Below are 25,499 nucleotides of genomic sequence, written 5' to 3'. Positions count from 1 at the left end.
TAACTTCTGGGTTTTTCTCAGCAATGATGACATAAAGGTGAGGAAGGTACACGTGAACAATTATAAGCATCAGAGGGAATTGGAATTTTTGAAACGAATATCATCAGTGGCGTTAGTTCACATTGCAGCGCACACTAAAATGGAAACTGGAGAAGTTATCTTGGCACCAAACACCACAAGAGAAAACCCTCAGCCGCAAGAGAAAGACTATCTTCTGACGATGGAAGATGTGATAGAAGCTGGGTTGCGAGCACGTCTAGTTGTACTTAGCTGTTATTACACTGCTCGTGGGGAGGTCACGGCTGAGAGGGTGGTCGGCATGGCGCGTGCACTTTTGGGTTCCGGTGCTAGATCTGTTGTGGTAACCTTGTGGGTGATTGGCGAGTTTCTACGATGCACTTGCTAAAGGCAAGAAGGAAAGTGAAGCTCTCGATCATGCCATGAAGTGTATGAGAGAAATTGAAAAGTTCAAGGAGGTGAAGCACTGGACACCATTTGTACTCATTGGTGATGTCGTCAACCTGGATTTCAAAAAGATTTAGAAGCTGAAGCAAGTAAATATTCTATTTATACATTGCATTTGATACAAAGTTACATTAAATCATAATCATTGGTTATATGTAAGCACTGATACTTGTGCGTTATTTTCCTTTCAGTTGAGTTACGAATTTAATTTTTGCTTCTGCAAATTGAGATACAGCATAATCAAGGGGACTCATTAACGATGATAAGATTTTTTTTAGAAAAATAGTGGAGTAAAAAAGGAAATTATCTTTAAAACAATCCTGTTGCGCAATGTATCGTTTCATGTGCTAGGAAAAAGTACATGGCAACTCAACTATTCTCCCTAAAATTCGATTCTTTTTTTTTTCAGTTAAGGAGTGAGCATTGGAATCCCAGGGAGTTTTCAAATACCTACAAAAACGCTGATATTTGGACCAGAAACCAGTAAGCTACCGATGAAATCTTTGTCAAGAGTCTTCTTTTCAAGGCAGGAAGAACCAAAAGACGGCCACAGTCAAGTGTAACAAGAGAACGGATTTCCATTGATTCAAAAGTTACAATTTTGCTTGTCTGAACTGCTCCTACGAGCTTGATATTTGCTATCCTGCTGAAGCTGTTTTTTTTTTTCATATGATGTCTTGAAATTATCGTGACTAGCTATGTAAAACGTTATTTTTAATCAAAGTATTACCTACTTAGAGGACTAAGGCGTTACATTTACGTCGTAGTTGAAACGTCTTGAAAATGTTTTCCAGAGTTTCTTACAGATTTTTTCTTAATCGTTTTTTTCCTGTTCTAATCAGAATAATCAGTTGTCCGATTGCTCGATTATCTTAGTTTACGTCAAATTCATTAATGTGTTAACTTTTCGAGGATTTTTACACAGTCAGTGGTACTTAAGGTTATTTTCTCTCGATCATAATATACTCTTAAAATGACAGATTTTGGCTGTAATGGCCAGGATTTAGTCTTGGTATCAGTTAATTTTCTCGTTTAATTTTGAATGCGATAAATTGTGTTAGTTTTTGTAAGCAGAATGATGCGTTTTAAGTATTTGGTCTAAACTAATCGTCCAAAGGCAAAACGAGAAGTTTTATTCTAAATTTAGCTACTGGCCTACAAAGCATTCAAAGAAACTCAGAGAGAGATAGAAAGTTAGAGCCAAATGATATTATTTAGTCACTCAAATAATATAAGTGAAGTACAATAAACTAACATTTGAATTTCAAACAATGAAACAAGTCGCTTGGCACTTTGTCAGAATGAAAGAGGAAATCAATAACAAAGGGAAGAAAATTTCTGCATCAACCTGCATAAGCCATTTCTTGTCGTTTGAAGAAGAGAGCGCGCCATGTCTTATCCGCTTGATAACTTTTGCCCATTTCTTTGAATAGTTTTATTGAATGAGAGATAAACTTCGATATTTTCTGACTCTAAAACTGTTAGTAATGATCATTGGCAGCCGTTCCTTAGGACGCACTTCTTTATCACGTTATGCGACAGAGGATGTTTTGTCACATCTTGTCAATTGAAGTAGTGAGTGCACCTATGTCTAATTTGCTCAACCTCTTCCAATTTCCATGGATAGAGTTATTAAATGAGATATGAACCTCGATATTTTCAGAATTGATATCTGCTAGTTCCATTGGCAGCCGTTCCCTAAGATGGCACGCGACGCACTTCTTTTGCACGTTATCGTTATGCGACAGACATGATGTCTCGTCACATACAGTGGAACCCCTCTAAACCGGACCCTCCTTAAACCGGAATCCTCTCTTTACCGGACCTTTTTCTCGGCCCCAAAACCTCTGTCATACATTTCCTCTATTTTTGACCTCAGTAATCTGGAACTTCTCACTTTCGGAAACCGGACGCTCTTTTGAGTCCGTAATCACCAACTGACAAAGAAATTGACCTCGTTAAACGGGACGTGAAAGTTTTAAGTAGGTAATTTAGTGTTAACAACTGAGTTGAAAACGTAAATTGGCCACCGTAAAGGGTAAAAAAGCTGACGTTTCGAGCGTTAGCCCTTCGTGAGAGCTTTACTCTGCTATACTCCCCCACTCTCTCCGACGCAACACCACAGTTTCTTTAGAAACTTACCCCCTTTATTCATTTGTGAAAGTTGTTAAGCTCACCGCCAAAATCAAATCACACCTTTTCAAAAGCATCTTGGAAATTTAGACAGAGAATCTTGAACATTCCATGTTTAAATGATTTAAAAGCGGCAATCATATTACCCTGTGTGTAACACTGAATTTTTTTGCTTAGGGTTAAATTGATTAAATAAATTAAATAAAATGACGTTGAAAAGCTTCCTTCTGATCCATGTTGTTTGTTCCTTTACTGAAGCGCTTTATTAGTACTCTTGTATCATGTACTGGTACTCACAGTCAGACAATACAATGTGCGGCATAAAATTGCCCTATGGGTAAAACATCAGTACACCGCACACCCCTCTAAACCGGACATTTCCTCCGGTCCCAAGGGTGTCCGGTTTAGAGAGGTTCCACTGTACCGTTGAAGAGGTGAGAAAAAGAAATTACTTTTCACTTTGGAAGATGGTGATTAGAAACCGTCGTCAGCATGAGAGGATGGTACCCTTGGTCGGTGTGGTTCCTCGAGTGTAGAAAATATTGAGGTAATTTTTTCCACGGTTGCCTACCATCGAAACTTGACTAAAACAGCCTGTGACAAAAAAATCAAAATAAATAAATAAAGATAAAAAACCCCGAGATTTTCTAAAAACTGAGGAGACACGACCTGGAAGAACTTTTTACGATTAATGGTTAAAATTGTGGTCATTTTTCTACGACGGTTAATCTAGAATAATTAGCAGATTTACGGGTAACAGTCAACTCCAATGAGACCGTCGACTAAGCGACATGTAAGATGTGAAATAATATTTGAGGGGTAAGAAAACCGGGAAAAACAAGCTGTGGAAAAATTCTGGAAGTAAGGATCAAACTGGGAGAGACGGACAACGGGAGGGCGACGCCGACGTACAAAATCGAGTAGAGACGTCGGAGAGTTAGTCTTCAATCCAGTACTACTTATACATATAGATTTCGTAAAAAAACAATTTTTTTTTCTTCGAAAAAAGTTTAAACATTGCCAATGACTATAAAAGCTTCAGACGCGAACGAGTTAAGCAAAGGAATGCTAATAAGTGTACAGGATTTGCGTTGTGTCCTGAATGCAACAGTGATTCTTTTTGATGTTCTACAATTAAAGCCATTTAGATAGCTCTTTAATAGCTCGTAGCGTTTTTGATCAACTGGTTGCATGTCAGTCATGATATTAATAATAGTTTCTATTGACCTGGAGTTTATTTCATGCCTGATCAACTGATGTTATAAGTATCAAAGAAACCACGACAGCCAATGGAACAAAGAAGGAGTGTTATACGAGCAAATGAAACTGAAACATTCGCTTGGCTAAGGGGAAGATGCATAATTTCGTCATTACTTTCCGGATTTCAGTGATCTGCGGTATCTGGACTTCTAAAAACCAAGAGCAAGTTCACATGACACGATCATAAACTGCTCTCACTAGTCTTTGATGCTTCACAATGCTCTCGAAGGGGGAACAATTTTAATTGAGTATACACCTTCAAATTTATTTCCATTGCATTGACGCTTGTGCGCAAAGGATATCAGGTGTGGAAACAAGGAACATTTCAAACGAATTCAGCTTACTAAGAAAATAAGTTGAACAAAAAACATGTACATATCAAAGGTTTATTTGTATTTTGGAAAGTTCGGTGAAGAAATGAAAATAATGAGTCACCTCAACAATAAAAGCAGATTCAGAGAAAGTTGGTTTTCAGTAATTTTATTAAACTACAAGAACGATTACTCAATAATTTAATTTAAGATCATACGATACAACGAAAATAAAAACCAGTACTCACTAATTTCACTGAAGCTTACATCATTTGTTATAAAAACACTGGCACTCTCCAACTCTGCTAAACTTTATTAATTACACTACAACATAATTAACAACCTTAAAAGTTCTGCTATTAGGAATTACTGTCAGTTATTCCACATGTGCGAGAAAAAGGCATGTGGAAACACATGCACACTAAATTGTCCTAAATGTGAAGCTTTTCACCCAACGCATTGTTAAAAAAGATTCATTTGATCTTCGCACGATATTAAACTATACTCCATGCTAAAGCCAGAAGCTGAAGATCAACTAAATATTTTGCGACAATGCATTGCTGTTTTTAAGAGGCCTTGTACAGAAACCCTCTACTATAGCGTGCATGTGTTTCCACTTACTCTTTTCTTGTGCATGAATTAAAGTCATGATTCTTATTAATTTTGGGTAAAATTTATGCGTTTGTTAATTTTTATTTGGAAATGATAAAAGATAAGTTCGATTAGACGAAAACAGGTAAAATAGGGTGAAGAAAACCCAAAAGAGTTGTGCGAGGGAAAATCGTCTTTTTTTTACCGCATTAAAGTGCTTATGACACGAAATATTTTTTGCGTAAATATTTAGCTTATCATATGTGCAAACCAATGCCGATGGACGGAAAATTTCCAAAAACTTAAAACTCGGTTTTTTCGGGCGCTAAAGGGCTCTTATTTTGTCTTAAAAGTACTATTGTCCCGTGGACTAGTAACGAGTTAGCGGGTGACGACGTAGAAAACTGTGAAAACTCTCAGTTGACACTTATAAATCTCTCACCGTCTTCTAAATTTGTATCAGTCAGTGTTGAAATACTCTTGAAATAATGTCCGATAGTAATGTCCACCTACTTTCAGCAAGCTGTACCAAGAATTGTGATACATCGTACTCAAGAAGAAGAAAGAAGAAATGGAAGTTGCTAGTACGGTTCAGCCCCACGAAGGAGAGCTGCGTGCATCAAACGAATATTTCGACCAGGAGTGACAAAGACGGTTTCTCATCGGCGGTGTTCAGGTCAAGATTAGACCAGAAAAACTCCTGTTACTGAATGTTTTGTTTGCTGCGTTTTTGTTTTGTTTTCTATGGCGAAATCTATGTTAAGAATGGGTAACTGTGTTCGTTTCTGTTTCCATAACATTTTATTCCTTCGCACTGAGCGCGGCGAAGGTTTCCCTTGGTCAGTGCTCTAGAGTCTCCTTGCTGTAGAGTAATTCCCTTAACAAACCAAAAGCTAACTTTCGGCAAAAGAATCAGCTGTATTACGAGGCACGATGATTTTTCGCCGAAAAGTCATCGGCGGGTAGTTTCACTGCAATTTGCTCCTTTCCTCAGAGATTGCAATCTTCGTCGAGCCGGTCAAACAGAAAATGAGTGAGTTTATAGTCAACTGATTCAATTTAATCTCAAAAAGGGATTTTGATAGAAAAAAACTTCCTTATTTTGATTGCAGCATTGCCATATGACCCATTTCGCTCAACGCCAAATAACTAACAACGTATGGTAAATGGATATTTCGTACGCATTCGACTTTCACACAGCACTTGGATTCGCCACCATCTAATTCAATAAAATATTGCTGTTATCGCATTGACATTGCTACTGTTGCTACTTCTAGTTTCTTGAGAGCAGGAGGGAATTGACGGCTCTTGGGATGGATTTTCGGAAACCTAAGTTGGTGCCAGTATCCGCCAGAGGCTTCGCACTGTTCACGCAATAGGATATCGGTCGGCTCAGGAAAGGGCTCTAACTTTGATATAAATAGGCACTTTAAATTTACGGTGGATCGTGCGGAAATGAATGATTTTACTGTTATTGCGGATGTAAAACTCAGTAAAACTAGGGAGAATTATCAATTTTATTTTAAATGATGTAAGCTTCATTAAAAGTACTGACAGACTGTTATTTTTCTCGGTTTATATTACGATCTTAAGCAAATACATTGGGTAATCGTTCTCGCTATTTGGTAAATTGCTGACAACCAGATTCTTAGTCTAGTTTTATTGTTGACGTTGCCGAAAATCTAATTTAATTACATTTCTTTACCGAACTTTCAAGAACTGTCCATACACAACTGAGACATCTGATACGTACGACACAATAAACTTGCAAAGTATTGTATTGGATTTTTCATGTTGCTTGTCATTTAATCTAAGTAAGCAGACCTACATTTAAGAGTATTTTGAAACATTACATACGAGTAAAGGCAAGTCAAATGCAGTTTACCTTAGTTTGTTAGAAGTCAGTAACCACAAATTAATGCTATCTGGACGTTATTGAGGGACTTCTACGATTCTGTAGCTAATCGAATGTTATAGTTTCCCCTGGATGATCACTCGGTCAATAACTTTACAATTGTTGCCTTAGCAAAGTGGGACATTACTCTCTTAACCATGAAGCTATGGTAACGATTGGATCGAGTGAAAATGGAGATGGTTGGTATCGACGGCCATCTCCAATATTTAGGCAAATAAGATAAGCATAGTGAGCTAAGTACCAACCAACATCAATAACAAACATCTCTGAGATGACTTATTCAATTTATTATTTTGCTATTGTACCTTAAATATACTGCGATTAATATACAAACTTGTTCCCAATAAAATCAGTAACCTCATGCATTATAAAATTGAGAATTACTGTAATTAATGCACAAGAAAAGGGCAAATGGAAACACATGCACTCTAAAAAGGAGTTTTTCTAGCATCAAAAATGATTTTTACAAGAAACTTTTTAATTTTCCATGCGGTTGACGAATCATCTATCGTGATTAAAAACATAATTGATATGAAAAAGAATGACTAAGGAGTCTTGTTCATCCGGTGTATGGAAAAGACGTAGGGAAAATTTTACATGTGTAGTTATCAAGTTGTTACCCTTTCTTTTACATTGCCCTCCTTCACTGGATATCTACATGCACGATGTGGGTTCTTAGTCCAAATATGACCTTTCTCATTTCTTTTTGTCTCCAGCAGTAAATAAATGGATTAACAAGCGAGTTTAACATGGCACATGTTAACATCCATCGTGCGTTGATGGGGCAAATCTCATAGAGGCCTGTAACTTTTAAGATAAAACAGAAACAAACTGGCAGAAGGCAAACAATAACAGCACCAACTATAAACACAGTTGTCTTAAGCGCCTTGTTCTCTTTGACAAACTTTTTTACTTCATCTTGGGGAAGCTGCTGAGTTTCTATCCTTTTTTGGTGCCAACGTGTCTCTCGATATATGGTAAGGTAAGTGAAGGCGTGAAAAAGAATATTTGAAATAATAATAAGGCCTGTTAAATAATGGGCTACTCTGTAGACAGTCATTCTTAAAATTCCATTGATGAAAACAAAGATCCAAACTGATAGCACTGCTATCTTCATGTTATTATAAGTGACAATGTTTGAGTATTGCATCGTAAATTTGATGGCTATGAGTCTCTCGAACGTAACCAACATCACATGAAAGAATGAAGCTGTTAGCATAACAGCAACAAATGTGAACCAGAAATCTGTAACTGTTTGACTAATACTGTGACCGAGTAATAATATTATTGTCCACAGGATAATCAATGGCTGGCAAAGGAGACCAGTAAAGGCGTCAGTCACCGCTAAACAGGCCAGCAAAATGTTGCTGTTGTTACGAAGTCGAGGCGTCGTTTTCACAGCCTTGATCACAAATACGTTGAGAATAACTGTGCAGGGAAAAGTGATGGTGTTGATGATGATTATGATTATAGAACCAGCCACCAATGGGACATCTGCTTCTCTATCTGTGATGTTCGAAGTGTTCATGAAACTAGCCAAGGAGAAATTTGCCATGTCGAATTGGAAGCTCAATTCAAATGAACTAGGTGTCCTGGAGGACCTGTTTCTTCCAGATGTTTATCCTCCCATGAAATCGGAGGAAGACAAATGCAGGTGGCAATCTGACCCCTTATTTACCTGGTGATTTAAAAGCATCTCGTGGGAATGACTTTTAAGTAAGTAAAAGCGGAACATGAAACACTAAACGCCGCTTTATCAGATGGATTCTCCTCAAGCTCTGCCCAAAGATAAATCCTAATCTAAAATTAATTAAGGTCAATTTTTAATTAGACTTTCCAGATATTGTCAAATGTCTCTTTTTTAAAACAAGTTCAAAGTCGCTTCGGTCCCTGTGAGCTTGATCAAACTTATCGCGATAACCATAAAAAGCTTGGTCGGCTCTTCTTCCAACTGAGGCAGGTGCATCATGCCAATTGAAACTCCGACAATAAATCTTTACTTAATATTCTGGTGATGACCATTATGTTGCTTGTTTCAAATGAGGATATTACTGAATGGTCTAGATTGGCCTTTGGTGGTTACGTCATAGACTCCACAAGTTTCCTGAAGTACATCCACGCCAATTGTGCCCTCGAAAACAAGTTGTTGGTGTATCTTCGTACTGTGCACTCTCATGCTCATGTTGAAAGTGGGTCTCGTCATAAGGTCCAGATTTGCCACCTGTGGTCATACCATAGACGCTGTTGAGAGGAACAGACCTTTCTCCAAAGGAGGGAAAACAGCCACAATCTCTTTTCGTGAAAAACCTTATCCTGACACTTGACAATTGAACACTTTCTCCGTAACTTTCACTAAAGCGGCTTAAGTCAAATGAAAATCAATAATGATGTTGCTTAGACTTGAAAGCTGTACAGGATCACAATTCATGAATACAAGCACTCAAGTTGATCAGAGAGGCTTTCTCACTTCAGCTAAAGCTTTCGCCGGTGACCGCAACGGACCATAAAGGCCAAAGTAGCGACAAAAAGATCAATTGTTATCCACACAATTTATGCATTACACATTAGCAAATCTTCAGCTCACTATATCAGCCTAAATAAGCCCCAAAAACTAAAGGAAATTGCCAGTATTCGTGCGGCCTTCTTAATCTTTTGTTCTGCTTAGACCTTTCTCAATTAATTGGTCCATTCAACATTTTCTCTAGTTGTACCAAGCAAAAATTCTGTGACGCTCAATAACATAAAGAACATTATTGATTATGTAAATATAAACTATTGTACTTCATGCGCGAGAAAAAGTTAAGTCTGCACACATGGGGCGGATCAATCTTAGCTCTGAAAGATACGGTAGACCTTCGAGGGCCAGTTTTTTCTTAATTTTTTTCATGTCAAACAGAACATTATTATTTGAACTATAGCTTCCAAGAAAGATTTTGGTAAAATATTAAGACGCGCACGAGTTATTTACAAAAACGTATTTTCGAATTGAATTATACAGCCCACCAAAGTGTGAATAGCCAATTATAACATGTCGACAAAGGTGACTACCGACGGGCTTTGTTTGCGGCTAAAGATCTTGATCCATGAAATCCAATCGCGTAAACATCTCTTGATTTTCGGTCGCAAGAGAAGATCTTTGCTATCTTTCTGCGTTAAAAAGTAAATGCGAACGGAGAAAGATAAAAAAGAAAAGAGTTCATCGGTGAAAGTAAGAGAGGAGCCTGGCTGTCACTACAAGAACTAAAGAACTTCGACGCGGAAAGGCAAAAGAATCTCGCCGAAACGGATAGGGGCTCGTGGTTTCGACAATCTTCGCTGCTCGCACTCGATAAGCAACCACAAGGTTTGCCGCGGCTTGTCTAAGGTGCTTACGGTTGAAAATAAAAAGAGGTGAAATAAAAATTACCGTTCAGCAAAATTCAAATAAAGGTCTGTCACAGGAAACTGTTTCATAGCTACCAGCGAAGTGTTTTCGCTCCGAGTTTCCTGAAACTCTGCAGGGCGCCTCTGTGTTTCTGTTAACATGACATGTTGTCACCCAAAAGTGTGAATTATTGGGAAAACTTTGAAAGCAAAAAAGGAAACCTACTTCGTTTTTACGCGAATGAGCCTTGTTTGAACGAATTCATAGGGTGTGTAAACTTAACGGATTGCCTGGAAATTTGGTCCGAAGACTCCTAACAAACCATCTTATTAAACAGCGTTGGGGGTAACTCCGTTTTTCAAAATAGATCTCTTCCAATGGCCTCCGACGTAATGCGCATCGGTAAAATTTTGATCAGCAAACTTGACAAATGAATTGCAAAGTAACCAATGAAGATATCGAAAAATTCCCCCCACTGCTTTGAAGACCAACTTCTCAGGATCGTGCAGAAGTCTTATTTGTGTGGTCAGATTTGATGTGCGATGAATTCGCTCATAAATTTTTCACTGGTATATAGTTTACGGTGGTTATGCTTCAAAAAAAGCATTTTTTTTTCGAAGGACATCCGGGAAGGTCTAGCGTATCCTGAACTCATTGCTTGGGTTTAATACCTACAAGCTGAAACTGAAGCGGGAAGCAGTCAAACTGATGCGATAGATTACCGGAAGTTAATTTGGCCCTCGCCAGTTAAAAGCGATGACCTTCGCGGTATATTCAAGGTACAATAGCATGAGGAAAAATTGAATAAGTTATCCCAGAGATGTTTGTCATTGATGTCGGTTGGTACTTTGCTTGCTATGCTGATCTTATTTGCCCAGGTATCGGAGATGGCCTTTCACAATCGGCGCCGATCATCTCTATATCCACTCAATCCAATTGTCACCATAGCTTCATGGTTAAGAAGGTGATCATGTTTCACTTTGCTGAGGCAACAATTGCGATTGACTGAATGATCATCTGGCGGTAATTAGATGACGGCTTACGTTATGTAATATGATATTTTATTCCGTTAACTAACGGCGTAATTTTCTCTAGTCCGCAATGTATATACTGTAAATTTTACGCCGTTAATATAATTCTTTTAGATATTAATTTATTGCTGCGAGCATTAACGAGCAGCAACACTATTTTTCACTTCCCGTGAGAGGTTTGGGCTCTCTCTCTACAAATGTATATGTATATATGCGTTCCACACTCCATCCGTTGAAATGTGACCTTCGTTCGTTCGGTAGCGATGCTTTTGAAGATGCAGTATTAAGATCAGCGGCGGTAGTTGTTGAATTGTGCGTGCGCTGCCCACATGGTCCTATGTTCCTGCCATCAAGCCCTCGAGAGTTCAACAGTCGACCAGCGGGTAAGTTTTTATCGCTCTTTTTGAACTGATGTATCATGTCAAATGCAATTCTATCAATCGCTAGAACTATTCATCGAGGTCAGGAACGATTTTATGACATTTCCGGGGGAAGGCAATGCTCTTTTATGAGTTTTTCAGCGCTGTTGTGTGCACAATCATGTCCAGTGCGGCACTGGGATACTGCTACAGTTGACCAGATTTAATCGAAGGAGACATGATATACTTGAATGCCCTTGAAAGTCAAAATATTTTTGATACAGAGACATTAACTATTATAGCTCTGCTAATCTTGTAGAAGCTTGAGCCTTTGATCAGCCGTCAAACTTCAATGTTCCGTGCTTAATTGATTTCCCTCAAGAACAATTAACTAGATTGAGAAATAGAGATTAACAGATTATCAAATATGTGGGAAAACACCTTGACATTTCTTACATCCTATTAATAGCAGAGTTCGTGACGCGCGCAAGGCGCGGAGCGTAGCCCCATAATTATACGAGATAGTAGATGCTTTATAAGATCACGCATAACCAGTCGACCTCATCGCCTGAAGAAGACTAGCAGTATGAAGTCGAAACGTCGCGATCTACATCACACGTGACTACATCGTGAGACAAACGAAAAACTGAGCTTTTATTGTTATTCACCACGATGAATAACCACAACCTTTTCTCATTAGTGTTTCTTCTTATCCTCACATCAAGCTTTGCCGTACCTCTCTTGAAATCACCCATGAATTCACGCCCAGGATCAACCTGAAGAACTTTTGGCCATCTTAATGGTCCACGCCTGGAATATTAATTAGTTTGTCACTGATGGTGTCTCTCAGCCAGGTTTCTGTGAAAAAAAAGGTAAGTCCAGTCTCCAGTCTAAGATGACTGACTGTACTTCGGGGCGTTAGACATGGTGTTAGCAAGGAAAAGGCTGACGCGGTGTTCCTTGTGCTCTGCTTGACGAGATGGCGTATTCTCAGTAGAAACTCTTGAAAGAATACGTCCGACCGCTCTTTTTTTAACACCCGCGGAACACTCGGGCCGGACCCGCGATATCAATGGAGTAAGCAATTTTCAAATATCAAATATCAAAATATTTAATGAAATCTCAAAATTTTACAACCGAACCTGTATTAAGCACAGCTTCACCAGCAACTGACTAGCGTGTTGTTCGTGCATAATATTTGTCCTAACAATCCAAAGAAGCGAGATAATCGATTCCGTTGAGGAAATACATGAAGTCAAATAACTAGCATCGATTTTGGGAGATAAACATGGACCAAATTTTATTTGAGAGATTATTCTTAGTTTAACTCTTTTTAGTTTTCAACATTGATAGTTCTTCAGGCAGCCCTGTTATTATCTTGTAGCCTTTCCGATCGACTTCCTGCATGATAATTATCAAAATGATAATATCTTTTAGCTGGAAGGCCTTTCAGTTAAATTTTAAAAATACAAAAAAGTAACCAAGACGACCAATAGAACAAGGAAAGGAAACTAGAACACTCGCAGAGCTAACAGAAGGGTATAAATCCGTCACTGCTTTCCTGACATCAGTGATCCCCGGCGACTGAACTTCTAAAAAACCAAGAAAGCTTCGCAGGACTTGCTTTCACTCTTCTCTTATGCATCGCAATATTCTCAAAAGTAGGAGCAAATCTATGTTATACTTTTTTATAAACTCTTATGTGAACAATAGAATAGAATAGAAATCGTATTTAACATAGCTTTATTTGGATAATAACATCGCAGTCCGCAGACTGAATCGTGTTAACATACAATACTGATAAAATTGAAAAGTTGATCATAATTATTTGCAATAATGGTAGGATTTATGAATTACAAATAATATAAAATGCTATGGGTACAAATGTTACAAAAAATATCAAGGTTGGTTGCTATAGCATGAATAAGGTAAAAACGGTCGGTGCGAGTTGCAATACGCAAATGAAACTTCAGGCGTGTAAACAATGGCTTTCCAGCTCTAAAAAAAACAAAAACAGGTGGATATCAAAGGTCTCAGTTGCATGATCGAAAGTTCTCGAAAGTTTGGTAAAACCAGTTATTTTAATTTGATTATCGGCTATGTCAACAATAAAACTAGATTCAGAAGCAGCTAGTTGTCTGTATTTTTACTAAAGTACGAGAAATGTATAATTTCCTAATAAATGCTCTCTTTCCTAAAAGCCAATCAAATCGCACAACTGACATTTCATAGGACAATCGAAATCTGCGTTATGAAAGTCCAAGTCAAGTTCAAAATTGGGACAAGCGCCAACACCTTTAGAAAGAAAGGATTTCCACTGATTGCCGATTTCCTCCGATGTTGGTAATTTTGCATAAGGTTAATTATCGAATTACTTCTCGTAAAAGAAAATGCAAGTCTCATATAAAACAATAACTAGCGAGTTTCGTTTATCGGTTTCTTATGTCTAAATGCACGACATGAGTTCTCATTCCAAAAATGACATTTCTCATTTCTTTTTGTCTCCAGCAGTAAATCAGTGGATTAACAAGCGAGTTTAGCATGGCGCATGTACGTATCGATGGTAAGTTTATGGGGAAAATATCATAAAGGCCCGTGACTATAAAAATAAAAAAGAAACCAACTGGAAGAAGGAAAACAAGAACAGCACCAACGACAAAGAGAGTTGTTTTAAGTGCTTTGTTCTCTTTCAGAAATCTTTCCACGTCTTCTTGGGGGAGTTGTTGAGTTTTTATCTTCTCTTTGTGGCGAGCAGTTTCTCGATACATGATGAGGTAAGCGAAAGTAAGAAAGAGAATACATGAAATGGTGAGTAGGCCTGTGAAAAAATGTGCTGCTAGGACTTTTTTCATTCCTCTTAAAACCCCATAAATGGACGCAATGATCCAAACTACTATCACCGCTGTCTTCATATTCTTCTCAGTTCTAATGTTTGAGTACTGCATTGTAAATTTGATAGCTATGAGTCTCTCGAAAGTAACCAACATCAGATGAAAGTAGGAAGCAACAAGGGTAGTAAGTAGAGACGAGATAAAAGAAATTCCAACCGTTTCACTGTTACTGAGACCGAATGTTAGGAAAATTCTCCACAGGATAAACAATGGTTGGCCAAGGAGACCAGTCAATTCGTCAGTCACCGCTAAACAGGCCAGCAAGATGTTGTTGTTGGTACGGAGTCGAGACGTCGTTTTCACAGCCTTTATTACAAGTACGTTGAGAATAACTGTGCAGGGAAAAGTGATGGTGTTAATGATGATTATGATTATAGAATCAGCCATCGATGAGACATCTCTGTCGCCTTCTCTTCTGGTGATATTTGTAGTGTTTATAAAACTAGTCAAGGAAAAGTTTACCATGTCGAATTGGAATCTCAGTGCAAGTCATGTCTGACCCTCGGACCAACTTTTTCAACCCGTCGCTCTCGCATGAAATCGGAGAACGGCAAAGGTAAAAGAAACCTACAGCCTTTTGTAGTGAGTGGTTTAAACATCTCCTGGGAATAACTTCTCACTTCACATATGCCCAGCAACAATACAGAACAAAACTGAATCAGAAACTCTCAACGCTGCCCAATCAGATCGATTTTTCTCAAGCTTTTCTCATTAGTAAATTTTAATCCAAAAGTGATTGAGGTAAATTTCAATTAGCCTTTCTAAGTTTAGAGCACATATTAAGACAAAAAAAGTCAAAGTTTCATTGAAAACTTCAATTTATGAACACATAACTTGTCATTTGACAGCGTTTCGCAGGCCTATTGCGATCCTTATCTAAGATTATAACGCATAATCGGCGGAAATGACTTTCGAAAAAAAGTCATGGGTTTTGTTCCGTTAGACTTAAAAGTATTCCTTAATTTTGTCCTCATTTGCAAGTAACTCTCTGAAACAAATTTATAGGCCTGTAGCAATTATTGTAAAAATACCGAAAAATGAAGCTTAATGACTTAACAATAGGTATCTTTTGTACAAAAATATCAAGAAATTTAGGTGGCAACTTTTGTAGCAATTTTTTTAAGCGTCTTCGTGAGAAACTTTCCAGCATTTCACGAGCACTGGTCCCACCTTCTGTGCGCCTTGGTTTTATAATTGCGTTGTAGTAATGAGCAAAATCCTTTACTTTTTCCGTGCAAAATTCCCTAATTTAAATTAACCAAACAGTGTGAGAGCAAGAAAGAAAGAAAAAACGGTTTGAGCATACGCGATCTAAAAATAAACTCATTCACAATTTTAACTACATCGAGAAAACGTTGTCTATCTGTTTACGGAGGTTGCTGGAGTTTTGTTTCACGATCGATAACACTTTGAAATAGGTAAATAAGTCATAGCGTCATTCTTCATTACGGGAATTCAGTCGCCTAGCTAGGGGATAAATACCCTTAGGATTTATTCTTTGAATTTCTCCATCCAAAGTAAGGTATGTCATGACTATCCAAGAATACCAAAAAAACTTATCTTCCCTCTGATTGCCGTTTTCTTTGGTTTCATAACTTATGAAAATCTATTTGACGTCCTGAATTAATAGTATTACCTAAAATTTCAACCATAAAATTATCTGAATAAGAATTGAATTATCAAAAACAGATCCCAAGTCTTTATACTCTTTTTTATTGCTTTTATTCGTATTTACATCTCATCGCAGGCAATATTGTTACGGTATAGTTTAACTGACAGAAAGAACGCTAACATTCCACACACACCTAATTATTTTATCAAACAACGGGCAATATTCTTATTAAGGAGCGACTCCTGCAGGCAATACAGTAATTATCCTTAATAAACTCGCTTAAGCCCGTTACAGACTATAACTTAACTCACCATTGACACAATCTCACAATTGTCGACAAATCTGCTTGAAACAAAATCTCGGAAATATATCACAGTAACTCTATCGACGTATTTTTCCAGACAATCGGTCACTGCCGACAACAACAACAATAACTACAACAGGGCTGATCCCTCATACACATTTTCAACATATTCTAGAACATTTCGGAAGCTTACAACACAACTAGTTTGGTAGTATTACAACATAACTACAAAATCTAATAGAATGTTCTAGAATGTTTCACGATAAGACAGTAGAAAGTCCATGAAAGCATGTTCGCACGACTAGGCATTCTAAAACTTTCCAGAAACTTAAAAGAATGATCCACGAACAATGAAACCTAACAGATTTATGGGAAATATACGCACGTATGCATATGTATACACGTATACATGACAATCCTTTTCTTTCAGGGAAGATTGGATAGTTTCCACCATTCATCGCGTACAACAAAAGGTGGTTATCATGTACATCTGACCCATAAGGCCACAGGGTCTAATCGTTCATTGTAACCCTTTTTAGGTGTCAACTTGTTTTGCAAAATATATCAACTTTGCTTTAGCAGTAGAATCATTTCCTTTGATCCTCCCAAATTTGTTCAAATAAGCGTAAATAAATTATTATAAAAATACATTTCAACCCAACAAAAATCGAATTTAACTGTATCTGTTCCAGAACATGAGGGTGAAGACTGCACATCTCATGAATGGGAAACTTTGAAATTGAAAATACTTTTATGGAGTGCCAGATTCCACTAATTTTTAATGGAAATTTACAGTAAAATAGCTCTTAATTACGCTACATTATTCGATACTGTTCAAGCTAATTATGATAAAAAATCAAATGCTTCTTGGAAAAGAGGAGAATGCTCTATCTCCACACGTTGTCAGATTAGCCACGAGCTCGTGAAGCAAAAGTTTCCTTGATGATCTTTTCAAGCAACCCTCTTTGTGGTATTCATTAATTACATCCAAACCCGGGACGCAGTCGTGGGTTTGCATGACTTTCGAGACAAATGAAGGAAGATGACAAATGAACGCAATGTTTTTTATCTATTTCTTGATTGATGTAGATTTTCTTGATGTATGCCTCTGGACGATATGGTTTTCTACCAGCCAATCAAATCGTGCAACTGGTGGCTCACAAACCAATCATAATTCGCGTCATAAAAATCAAATTCAAGTTCAAATTTGAGGCAAGTGCCAGCATCCTTTAAAAGCAATAATTACGACTGATTGCCGATTCCAACGATGTTGGAAATTTTGTATGAGGTGGATTATCGAATTACCTGTCGTGATCAAAATCTTAAATGTCGCACTAAACAACAACTAGCGAGTTCCGCTCATCAAAGGGATGGAGAAGGCCAACGCAAAATCTAGAAATGTAGGTATCAAGTTGTTCACATTTTTCTTTACATTCCCTCCTTCACTGTATCTCTAAATGCACGACCTGGTTTCTTATTCCAAAAATGACCTTTCTCATTTCCTTTTGTCTCCAACAGTAAATCAGTGGATTGACAAGCGGGTTTAGCATGCCACATGTAAACACTAATGGTTTGTTCATCGGAAAAATGATTGTGCTCTCAAGGCCTGTAGCTATAATAAAAATCCAGACAAAAAGTGGAAGAAGGCAAATAACGACAGCACCAACCACAAACAAAGTTGTCTTCAGCGCTTTGTTCTCTTTGGCAAATCTTTCCTTTTCTTCTTGTGGCAATTGTTCATTTTTTATCTTCTCTTGGTGGCGACGTGTTTCTCGATACATGATGCAGTAACCAAAAGCAAGGAAAAGGATACATGACAGAGTAAGAAGTCCTGCAAAAGAACGTGCTACTTTGACCATTTCCATTCCCCTTAAAACCCCATTCATGAACGCAATGATCCAAACTACTAACACTGCTATCTTAACGTTACTATCCGTTATAATGTTTGAGTATTTCATCGTAAATTTGATCGCTATGAGTCTCTCGAAAGTAACCAACATCAGATGAAGGTATGAAGCTATTTGCAATACAATCACAGATAAGATGAAACAGTCCTCGAGTGTTTCACTGTCACTGAGACCGAGTAGAAGGAAAATCTGCCACAGGATAAAGAATGGCTGGGTAAAGAGACCAGTTAATACATCAGTCACCGCTAAACAGGACAGCAAGATGTTGCTGTTGGTACGGAGTCGAGGTGTCGTTTTTACAGCCTTTATCACCAGCACGTTGAGCACAACTGTGAAGGGACAAGTAATGGTGTTGATGATGATTATGACCATAGAACCAGCCACCGATGGAACATCTCCTGAGTCGCCTTCTTTACTGGCCATGTTTGTAACCTTTGTATAACTAACCAAGGAAAAGTTTACTTTGTCGAGCTGGAAGCCCAATGCAAATCAAGTCTGTCTCCCAAACAGCTTTCTCTACCAGTCATTCAATCTCGAATGAAAACGGAAAAAATTAAAAGCAAAGGAAATGTGGTACCATTAATAAAAGGTGGTTAAAGGATCTCCTGGGAATTACTACTCAGTCCACATGTGCACAGCAACAATACAAAACACAAGTTAATCGGAAATGCTAAGCGCCACCTAATTTGATGGATTCCTCTCAAGCACTGCCCATAAAAAAATCTTAATCAAAAACTGATTGTGGTCTCTTTTTAATTACATTTTTTAGAAAGCTCTAAATGAGTTTTTATAAGCTCAAAATCGTTTCAGCCGGTGAAAGCTTGAACAAAGTTGTCGCGAAAACTGGAAATAGCTCTATCGCCAGTTAACTTCTTATGTTACAACTTCAGGAGATGTTTTCGTTTTCTGTCGAAAGATTAATATCTCGTGCATGTTATGTTCATTAGTTTTCGTCCATCAACTAATATTTGCATAAGAAGAAAAATATGTATTAACTCATTTGACATCTATTGTGCTACTGCGCCATGGGTTTCAACAACAGAATTGCGTCGCGGTTTTTTTCTTGGGAATGTTATCGTTCGTGAGTTTCAAGCTTACCGTTTTAGTTTAATGATATCAGTTTAATGATTCCCTAGTTTTATATTTGTATTTTGGTCATGTGTAAAACTCGGTTACTCCTTCCAAGCAATATTTCGTAATTCAAATCACTGAACTAATCCAGTATGACGTAGCAAGAAAATAGAAATATTGAGTCTCGCACATAAATAATAAATGGCCATAAAATTGAGCCTTGATAAAAAAACCAAACTAAAACAGATGTCAAATAAATTGATTTATATGTCACAGATTTAGTTTTTATTTGAATGCAAATCTAATCTAACGAAAGAGAATTCTTCAGCTCATGAAACACGAAACATTTATCGAGAGATGAATAAGGAAAAAATCCTGAATTATGTGATGAAGTAAGTGAGCAGGCGATCAAGCTATCAGGGACTGAAACGATTTTGACTTTTAAAAACACATTTGGCAATATCTGCAAAAAATGATTAAAAATTGATCTAAATCACTTTGGGATTAACATTTATTTATGGACAGAGCTTGAGGGAAATCCATCTGATTGGGTGGCGTTTAGCATTTCCGATTCCGCTTTGTTCTTCTCGCCATTTCAAGTATTCTCTTTCTTGAATTTTTTAGATTGCATAACTTGCACTTTTTGCAAAAAGTCATACGTTGGTGAAATAGGAAGACGACTTTGTGACCGACTTCGAGAACACTTTCGCGACGTAAAAAGGAAATACAAGGACGCATCCGAACCAGTTTGCGGCCTTTCCCTACATCGGAGCATTTCAGAAAGCCACAAAACTCTAGAACAAAAACTTATCTTTCAAATCGGCACTCTCGATACTCACGGTATCAACGAGCGCTTTTCATTCAATCGACTTATTCTTGTGTTAATGTCACCATATTCCCGCCAGTAGCGTAGCTCCATTTTCTGCCTATCAACACACACACAAACCACAATCAATTTGTTTGATGGGCCTTCACGGGCAGTTGAAGTGTCAATTGCGATTTTTCTCCATTAAATACAACCTGTTTCCTTCTAGAGAAGTATCACACTATCAAGAGAAAAAGAGAAATTAAGCAAGCAAAATTTCAAAAGTATATATCCCTGATGTTGCTGAATGAATTTTTCCACAAGGAAGATTTAGGCCATCTCTTTACTAGATAATGCAATTTATTAACAGTTGTAAAAAACTCTAAACTCTTAACTCTAAACTAAACGTGCTAGCTCTGTACTTGCATCATACTTGCACCTGACATACATTTCATCAAACCTCGTATCTTTCAGTGTTATCTGCCTCAGCCTTCGGCTTCAGCAGATACCTCAGACCTCGGCATTGATAAATTATGATATCATGCTCAACCTCATCCACTCATTGCCTATGATTATTCCAGGCAGCCAATGCTAAAATTGTATTTTTAATACTTTATTTTTTGTGAAAGCTTTTAAGGCAAGAGGGAGTACAAACAAAGATTGTTGTTGCCGTTGTCAATTACCCCCGTTCTTTATAGTTCTCAATAAACATTGAATGCAACTTTTTGCTTGTATTGTAATAGAGGAAATACTTAGTTGTTTAATCGTTTTAGATAAGAACTACGTGGTTTTCCTCAAATAGGTTTTTTTATGCTGTTTCCTGAAGCTCGAGCCAAGAAATGCTTACAAGTGTATAGGATTTGCTTCGTTTGCTGAATGCTAGAGTCAAGTTACACCACTAATGCCAGGCAATATTGTTGTGTAGATGTTCTTTTTAATTTTCAACAAATATAGTCCTTCAGGCCGTCCTTTTAATAGCTCGTAGCCTTTCCGATCGACTTCCTGCATGACAAGGATAGTACCTTCTACCTAGAACACCTTTCAATTGAAGTTAAAAAAAATACCAAATTTAAGTAACCACCAATCTATCAACTGAGCCAACAAGCTAACTGGGAGCTGGTCATTATGTTGGTTCCAAGTAAGCCCTCCTAGTGATGAATACATGAATGGAAATATATATATGAGAATCATATATGTGCACTGCGGTTTAAGAAACGAATATAAGCGCTCCTCGCAGTAACGAACCCTACTGAACTAGTAGTGTACCGTACGGTCCTGAATTTTTTCCAAGCCCTATTTCAAGAGTTCAGTAGTGTTCGTAACTGCGAGGATCGCTTAGAGTCGTTTCTACAACCGCAGTACACATATGTGATTTTCATATATTTGCAGTCGTGTATTAATAACTAACAGGTTTCGTTTCGGTTTTATATGTCTAAACGCACGACCTGAGTTCTCATTCCGAAAATGACATTTCTCATTTCTTTTTGCCTCCAGCAATAAATCAGTGGATTAACAAGCGAGTTTAGCATGGCACATGTCTGCATCAACTGTACGTTGATGGGGAAAATATCATGAAGGCCTGTAACTACAACTATAAAAAAGAAACCAACTGGAAGAAGGCAAACAAGAACAGCACCAACGATAAAGAGGGTTGTTTTAAGTGCTTTGTTCTCTTTCAGAAATCTTTCCACATCTTCCTGAGGAAGATGTTGAGTTTTAATCTTGTCTTTATGGCGAGCAGTTTCTCGATACATGATAAGGTTAGCGAAAGTAAGAAAGAGAATACATGAAATGGTGAGAAGGCCTGTCAAAGAGCGTGCTGCTAACACCTTTTTTATTCCTCTTAAAATCCCATAAATGAACGCAATGATCCAAACTACCAACACAGCTATCTTCATGTTCTTCTCAGTCATAATTTTTGAGTACTGCATTGTTAATTTGATAGCTATGAGTCTCTCGAAAGTAACCAACATCAGATGAAGGTAGGAAGATACAAGGGTAACAAGTAGAGACGAGATGAAAGAAATTTTAGCCGTTTCACTGTTACTGAGATCGAATACTAGAAAAATTCTCCACAGGATAAACAATGGCTGGCAAAGGAGACCAGTTAATGCGTCAGTTACCGCTAAACAGGCCAGCAAGATGTTACTGTTGGTACGGAGTCTAGGCGTTGTTTTCACAGCCTTTATCACAAGTACATTGAGCAGAACTGCGCAGGGAAAAGAGATGGTGTTAATGATGATTATGATTATGGAACCAGCCAACGATGGGACCTCTCTGTCGTATTCTCTTCTGGTGATGTTTGTAGTGTTTGTAAAACTAGCAAAGGAAAAGTTTACCATGTCGAATTGGAATCACAACGCAAGTCAAGTCTGTCTCTAGGAACAACTTTTTCAACCCGTCGCTCTCGCATGAAATCGGAGAACGGCAAAGGCAAAAGAAACCTACAGCCTTTTCTAGAGAGTAGTTTAAACATCTCCTGGGAATAATTTCTCACTTCACATGTGCCCAGCAACAATACAGAACAAAGCTGGATCAGAAACACTCAACGCTGCCCAATCAGATCGATTTCTCTCAATCTCTTTCCAGTAGTAAATTATAATCCAAAAATGATTAGGCCATTTTTAATTAGCCATTCCAGATATTGCCAAATGTGTTTTTACAAGTTGGCAGGTTTTCCTTAGATTTAGCTCACCGTTTTAGGTTCGTCAGTAATTAAAGACTTTCATTAAAAATATTAGTTTCTATCACACCGGTGTTAAGCCTATTCCTGATAGTGCTCGACAACATTTCAGTAACTTTTGACGTTTCCAGCCATCTCAGGCATGTTCTTTTTTGCCTTTTTGAGACATTTTTGAGCAAAATATAAGTTTAGAGCACATATCAAGACAAAAAACTCAACGATTTTATAGAAAACCTCAGTTTCTGCGAACTTTATTCATTTTTATCAAACTTTTGAACATATTGCGATCCTTATCTAAGATTATAAAGGACAATCGGCTGAAATTTTTAATGAAAGTCTTTAATTGCTGACGAACCTATAACGGTGAGCTTTTGACTGACAGTAATTTACACGTAAATGGCGATGAAAAAGCCCCGATGCAAATACGTTTCTCTAAGCCCATGGCGCCAAGGCAAAATAGACGTTACGTGAATTCATAAAACAAACTTTATTTCAAGGCAAACCTAAGATTATAACGGATAATGGGCTGAGTTGACTTTTGGAAAGACGTCAAGTAAACCCTAGTGTTTTGTTCCGTTAGACTCAAGACTCTTCTTAAATTTCGCCCATGTTTGCAAGTAACTCTTTGAAGCAAAGTTTCGAGATATTTTTCTTGACCGATGTTATTAACAATTATTTTGAACACCGAAAATAAAGCTTTCAATCAGCGTTTACTTAAAAATATCAATAAATTTAGCTAGTAGCTTTTGAAATTAAGATGGCAATTTTTGGATTTTTTTCGAAGTTTGATAGCAATTTTTTAAGCATTTTAGTGAGAAACTTTTCAGCATTTCACGAGCACAAACGGAACAGGCCTAACTAGTATTATCTTCAGTACGCCGTGGTCTTACAGTTTGAGTTGCAGTAATGAGAAAAATTCTTCACTTTTTCCATTCAATATTCCGTAATTTAAATCAACCCAAACAGGGATCGAAGAGCAAGGAAGAAAAAATGCCGTTTGAGCACAGCTGCTCTGAAAATCAAATTATTCACAATTTTTAAAAGGAATGTTAAGGATGCAAACGAAAATTACATCTAGAAAATGTTGTCTACAAGTGTACGGAGGCTGTTAGAGTTTTTGGAATATGTAGACAGCGTCATTTTAAATTATGGAAATTTAGTCGGCTAGCTACGGGTAAATGCCTTTGAAATCAAGTCTTTGAATTCCTCTATCCGTAGAGAGCTATGTTATGACTATGCAAAAATAACTTATCTCCCCTCTGATTGCCGTTCTGTTTGGTTTTATTCCTTATGATAGTGTGTTGTTTTGCTTACAGAAAACACGTTGTAAATGTATTTGATGACTTAAATTGATGGAATTAGCTCGCATTTCAATTATACAATTATTTGATTACGAATCGAATTCTCAACATCAAATCCAAAGTCGTTTATTTTATGCTAATTGCTTTTATTCGTATTTGGATTTCATCGCAGGCAATATTGTTACGGAACGGCTTAAGAATCAGAGAGAACGTTAAAATCCGACAAACCCAACCATAAAAAATTTTTATTAAACAACGAGCAATATTCTTATTAACGAGCGACTCCTAAAAGCAATAAGATTAATTATCCTTAATCAATTCACTTAAGCCCACTACAGATTATAACTTAGCTCACCACTGACGCAATCTCACAGTTGTCAACAAATCCCCTTGAAACAGAATCTTTGAAATATATCAAAGTAACTCTCTTGGTATAGCTTTCCAGACAATCGGTTACTGCCTGCAACAACAAAGACTACAACTACACGACTGATTCCTTATATACATTTTCAACTTATTCCAGAAAATTCCGGAAGAAAATTTATGGCAAGCGCCAACATTGTGTGAATGAAAGGACTTCCAACTTATTGCCGATTTCCAACGATGTTGGGAACCTGCAAGAGGTTGATTATAGAATTGCCTGTCGTGGTCAAAATCTCAATTGTCATATAAACAAGCGAGTTGTTTAAAAGTGAATGGAAAAGGCCAGTTCGAAATCTAGAAATATAGTTATTAAGTTAATCACTCTTTTCCTTACATTCCCCTCCTTCACTGTATCTCTGAATGCACGACCTGGTTTCTTATTTTAAAAATGACCTTTTTCATTTCCTTTTGTCTCCAGCAGTAAATGAGTGGATTGACATTGCTCTATCGCCTGTATGAAGGAACCGATGACATCTGATCTGAGTTCAAATCTAATGAACAACCTGAAGTTCAATATCGTGATCGTTTCGTCAATTCGTTTAGGTAATCACATGATTTCGAATGCAATTTGGAATAAATAAGCACGAGTAAATTTTTTTAAAGACTAACAAAATTGCACGAGCCCTCGTGCAATTTGTAGTCTTTGAAAAAATTAACAAGTGCTTGTTTATTCCAAATTGCACGAGAAAAATCATGTGATTACGTGTTAATAATATACATGGAAAAATACGAGATAGCTTATCATAATTAACATGAGCAAAGCGCGCGCATCAAGCGCAAAAATAATTTATTTAAACCGTGCGCTCGGTGTACGATCAAAACAATAGTATGCAATGATATCTTCACATCTTTAAGGTGCAAAAACGTTCAGAGTCCGGCTAAACATTTCAAGCAATTGTTCAGTCTGTGTCCGAATCACTTTCGATGAAATGGAATCGTCGTTTCCGAGGTTTTACCATGTTTGTTTTTAATTTCGGCTTTGGATCGCTCGAACAAAGTGTTAAGCTGGGTCGGCTCGTAATTTTCGATTTCCTCGGCAATTCCCTTCTCTAAACACCACTTTTCCAAACCGA

The 25,499-nt window shown here is 37.5% G+C and overlaps 4 protein-coding genes across 4 annotated transcripts; all 4 read right to left on the bottom strand.

Annotated features, from left to right (window-relative positions):
* Positions 1 to 1,147: 1,147 nt before the first annotated feature.
* On the bottom strand, positions 1,148 to 9,076 carry LOC149040966 (adenosine receptor A2a-like). Its single transcript, XM_089214623.1, has one exon. It carries the CDS (start codon positions 8,228 to 8,230, stop codon positions 7,319 to 7,321), a length of 912 nt encoding a protein of 303 aa, XP_089070749.1. The 5' UTR covers positions 8,231 to 9,076; the 3' UTR covers positions 1,148 to 7,318.
* Positions 9,077 to 13,203: 4,127 nt separating this feature from the next.
* Positions 13,204 to 15,272, bottom strand: LOC113679127 (uncharacterized). Its single transcript, XM_027196079.2, has one exon. It carries the CDS (start codon positions 14,783 to 14,785, stop codon positions 13,859 to 13,861), a length of 927 nt encoding a protein of 308 aa, XP_027051880.2. The 5' UTR covers positions 14,786 to 15,272; the 3' UTR covers positions 13,204 to 13,858.
* A 1,851-nt stretch (positions 15,273 to 17,123) lies between these two features.
* On the bottom strand, positions 17,124 to 18,777 carry LOC113679129 (histamine H2 receptor-like). Its single transcript, XM_089213778.1, has one exon. It carries the CDS (start codon positions 18,564 to 18,566, stop codon positions 17,679 to 17,681), a length of 888 nt encoding a protein of 295 aa, XP_089069904.1. The 5' UTR covers positions 18,567 to 18,777; the 3' UTR covers positions 17,124 to 17,678.
* Positions 18,778 to 20,070: 1,293 nt separating this feature from the next.
* Positions 20,071 to 22,866, bottom strand: LOC113679172 (adenosine receptor A2b). The gene has a single exon (XM_027196124.2). The coding sequence runs from the start codon at positions 22,359 to 22,361 to the stop codon at positions 21,444 to 21,446; it is 918 nt and encodes a 305-aa protein (XP_027051925.2). The 5' UTR covers positions 22,362 to 22,866; the 3' UTR covers positions 20,071 to 21,443.
* Between the last annotated feature and the right edge of the window lie 2,633 nt (positions 22,867 to 25,499).

Source organism: Pocillopora damicornis, chromosome 8 (genome assembly GCF_964200805.1).
Source record: "Pocillopora damicornis chromosome 8, jaPocDami1.2, whole genome shotgun sequence".
Taxonomy (NCBI): Eukaryota; Metazoa; Cnidaria; class Anthozoa; order Scleractinia; family Pocilloporidae; genus Pocillopora; species Pocillopora damicornis.
The sequence above is the reverse complement of the archived record's forward strand: the minus strand, read 5'-3'. Positions and strand labels throughout refer to the sequence as shown.